Source organism: Olea europaea, chromosome 12 (genome assembly GCF_002742605.1).
Source record: "Olea europaea var. sylvestris chromosome 12, O_europaea_v1, whole genome shotgun sequence".
In the NCBI taxonomy this organism is placed as follows: Eukaryota; Viridiplantae; Streptophyta; class Magnoliopsida; order Lamiales; family Oleaceae; genus Olea; species Olea europaea.
Window position 1 is genome coordinate 10,177,738 of NC_036248.1, and position 4,405 is coordinate 10,182,142.

Sequence of the window (4,405 nt, forward strand, 5' to 3'; positions counted from 1 at the left end):
TGAAAATTTGCATTTTTTTCAATACGACAATCGATTCTTGAACATAGGTGAGCTAGTTCATTTAGCTGACGAGTCAACTCCTATAAGTTGCTTGTCAATTCGCATGAGTGATTCGCTATTCCACTTGCTCCCACAACTCGTGTCAAATGCAAGTCGATCCGACACAAACCAATTCAATTGCCACCATTACAATAACGAAAATCATCTTATGCCAAAGAATCCAATCATGAATGATTATTGATAGTCTAGTGTTAAACCAAATCCACGTCACAATCACCCCCTCATTCCTCTTCCTTTTGACTCCCACCAATAAAAGCTTCTCTACATTCATCGCCGTCTCTCTTCATAATTACACAGCATCACCTATTTCTCACTAATTTTCTTGGCTGAAGCTAAAATGAGCAGATTCAGAAGATTCGAGCTTGTTGAACGTTCACCATCCTACTTTCTCAAAGAAACCTCCATTTTCTTATGCCCACAAACTCTTATGCCGAGCCCATGTTTTCCCCCATTTCCTGTCTTTGAACAGGACGAGCTTGACTTCACTCTCGACCTTTTGAACCCTACCGCATCCCCACCTTTTGATCTCCCTTCACCATTCAGTGACTTTGAGAGCATTACCAATCTGATCCAGATGGATAAAGCCCCGTTCTACACCTCAACTCGCCAAGTCAAGCGCAGAACTGGGCTTGCCTCGGATTTGTACTTGCAATCTCTCTGTGATCGGGTTTCAGCTTTGGAGCTGGGGTTTGATCGGCTGGTGAAGGCGGAGGAGAAGAAGAAGAAGATCGGGGAGATGAAGTACACATGGACCGCGGAGATTAAGAGTCCAGAGAAAGAAGGGGTCGATAGGAAGTATAAATGGACGGCGGAGATCAACGATTCCAAGGGTCAGAAGAAAGGTTTGGAGAAGGGTTACAAATGGAAGGCGGAGATTAAGGGGAAGGGCCGGGATTCCCCAATTGATCGGATATACACGATTAAAGTGTCCAATGCAGGTGACATTAGCGGATCGGAGAAGAAGAAGAAAGATGAGAAAGCGAAAGGGAAGACAAGATCTGCGGGGCCCACAACTCGCATTGTTGAAATTGAAGAACCATCTGATCATGGGGGCATTGTTTTAAGGCAGGTTGGTATAATCTATGATAATGACAACAATACCTTAATTAATTCATTTTTTATTATAGTTCATCCATTGTGGGACCTTATTTTTGGGGTTTTCACTTATTTATGTTAGTTTATTAATTGTTTTTGTCTATTTTAAAGCTCTATAAGTCAGCAGCATAATTGGTAAAAGTTGATTCTTGGGGTCATATGATCATCACTATTTGATATTGAATCTTAAAGGATTAGGTCTCTGATTTATGAAAAAATGTACGTTAATCATTTATTGTTGAGAATGTTGTACAATTTCGATTATGTAAATGTTAGAAAAATGGAAGAGGTGCCGATTGATGTGTTAGAGAACATTGTAAAAATCGGAGGAGGCGACAAATGGTTATGGTGAAACCATTTAAGAATTTAAAGAAGAGTATGAGCGGTTTTTGTTGTGCTGTACGAAAGTTGATGTTCGCCAAATGACAGACAAACCAGTTCTTCCAGCTTTAGTCAATACTAAAATAATTTCTCCCATCTAATTTAATACAAATAAGCTCTTGAATGCCTCATTTGTGCTTGTAACAAAAGTTTCTCTCCATGGTATGTACTCTAGATGTATGATTAGAATGTTATGGTGGATGCTATTTCATCGACTTTTTCGGTAGCTACATGTTTAGAAGAACCTTGTAATTGAGCAATAATTCCTTTGTGTATTAATTATTATAGGGTTATTTCGGAAAAAAATTCTAGTGCTTATTTTTGTATTTTACACGCATATCATTTCCTTGCAAACATGTGCATTCATATCTTTTAAGCTATGAAACGTGATAATAATTTTAGATTGCATGCAAGAGCAAGAACTTGATTTGAAATTTTGTCAAGAATATTGTCTGTGCTTGCTCCAATGAACAGCAGCAACAAACGAATCCGTAGTTACAATAAATATCGTCCAGATGTATGTATCAATTTTGCAGCTCTATTTGGTCCATCACTACTATCTATCAAAATTCTACAGGAATCCTTTCAACCTTACTATGCCATATTACTTCTCCATCGGAAAATAAAAAGCCAGAGTAGTTCCCAACAGGGGATTCCCAGAATGAGGGTTTAGACTTCCTGAATCTCTTCTGAATTGATTTTGTGAAGATTCCACACCTTTTTATCAAGTTATTTTTCTGTCCTATGAGAGCAGATTTTTATATTTTAAGCTTGCACCCGTGGGAGATGTGCATTGGTTTTATGCACTTTCAAGAATGGAGTCTCAAATAGAGACCTTTGAATGGAAGAAAGCAATGTACAAGATTACATTCTGCCTATCCCATTCTGAATAGACTTCTTTCAATTCAAGTTTTTAATGAAATGTAATTAATGATGTTTTCTCTCTCTGTTTACGAAGTCATAGTCATTTTTTCTTTTAAATTGATCCTGATCAATGTTAAGTTTAACCATAGTATATTCTTGATTTTTGTGGTCACAGGCATTTGCCAAGAGAGTGGAAAAAATCAAAGGGAAGAGGAATACATTGTCTCCACTGGATGCAGCGACACTGATACAATTGAACTTCAGGGCTTACCTTATTCGTAGGTCACAGGCTCTGCGTGCACTTCGGGAACTGGCTATTGCCAAGACCAAGTTGAAGGAGATCAGGGCCTTGTTCAACAACTTCTCTTATCGTCGTCACATTTCCTGCAATGCAGAAGAGCGCCAGAGGTTCTCGGAGAAGATCATTGTACTGCTTCTCACTGTTGATGCCATTGAGGTAGCATAAAGTGACAAATTTTGTTATTTTACAAATTTATGAGTCATAGCTTAAATTACTTATTAATGAGCATAATGTAGTCATAATTCATTGAAATGTCTATCCTCGTTGGTCCTTGTTTCAGAAATTTAAGAATGGATATGGTGTTTGTGTTTCACATGCTCAAAAAGTATATTTGGCTAAGCTTAAAAATTCACTTGCAAGTAAATAAGTAATTTTTCTTTATTTAAAAATAAGAAAAATAAGTTGACCAAACATAATTTTGTAATTTTTACTTCCTTTTAAGCTTAGCCAACCACGCCCAAAGACATTATTGAGTTCAGAGTTTTCCAACGCCTGTGGGCTGTGGCTGACTAGTTGCTATGCATGTGATAGACAATAAGAGATGGATGATTAGGAAGCTAACATCGCGAGTTCATGATTGTTTGTTGTTTGGGTGGTTGATAATGTGTGAAACAATTCAAGTTAAATTTACGTTACAACTTCTATGACAGTACATTCATTTAGGAATTGACAACAGTGCAGTTCTAGGCCTAGATCTGCCTTGTGCCCGTTTATGAATTATTTCTGCACATAGTGACGAACCTTATTATCAATATTTGCCATTTTAGTTTCTGTGTCAAATGCCTTTATCAAAATAAACCGACTATACTTACTTGTCAGCATGATGCTCCTAGTACGAATGTGATACTGGCAGATGGCTCTCTTACTCCTGGAAACTGCAACTTTTGTTATTTGCTTCGTTTTATACAGGTTCCTTGGTTTATAAATTATAAGCATCTCCTAATTTCTTGCACTAAATTTATTTGTGCGCTTATTTCGGGAAAAGCATTGTTCACAAGCATTTGTTTCATGTCTATTAGGGAGCTGATTTGATGGTTCGATCTGCAAAGAAGTCTATGGTGGACGAGCTGGAAGCAATGCTTGATGTTGTGGACCCCCAGTCTCGTGGAAAGACACTGTCCATGAAGAGGACATTTGATATGCCTGATGGTGCCATTAATAAGGAACTTGCAGCTGGCGTTGCTCAGGTGATTCAAATGATTGATCAAGAGGCGAATGGCTCCGAAATTGAAGCATGTTTGTAGGAAGATGTATCTTTTTTAAGTATCGGTACTGTGTTATTTCCGGCGATGGATATCATCTGAAGAGATATTCTTTACAAACTGAAAGGGGTTCAAGTCTTCCTCCTGTGCTTTTCTGTCTGTGGATGCTATAACTAATCACTATTTTTCGTTTTTTCGTTTTCATTGCACTGTTCGCTGATTGTTCCTTTCTATGTGGACATCATGAGATGCATCGGTTGTTTTATTTTTATTTATTTATTTATTTATTATTATTCTTATTATTTTTTGAAGTTGTTATGTGTTATCATCAGTTTATAGCAATTTTGGGGCTTTTCATGTATGGATATGCCTTGGGTACCTATCTTTTAGGGCTACCTTACTAGGGATGGGGGGAAAAAAGGGTCAAACCCGATATTCGTGGGATCCTTCCATGAACGTGGTAGGGGTTACCTACGTCATTGGGTATTCAGGTCGGGGAGGG

At 37.9% G+C, this 4,405-nt stretch overlaps 1 protein-coding gene across 1 annotated transcript; it reads left to right on the top strand.

The window, feature by feature from the left end:
* The first annotated feature begins 287 nt into the window (after window positions 1–287).
* LOC111405559 (BAG family molecular chaperone regulator 7-like) lies at window positions 288–4,166 on the top strand. Its single transcript, XM_023034505.1, has 3 exons — window positions 288–1,129; window positions 2,576–2,857; window positions 3,721–4,166. The coding sequence occupies exons 1-3, from the start codon at window positions 398–400 to the stop codon at window positions 3,943–3,945; spliced, it is 1,239 nt and encodes a 412-aa protein (XP_022890273.1). The 5' UTR covers window positions 288–397; the 3' UTR covers window positions 3,946–4,166.
* Window positions 4,167–4,405: the final 239 nt, after the last annotated feature.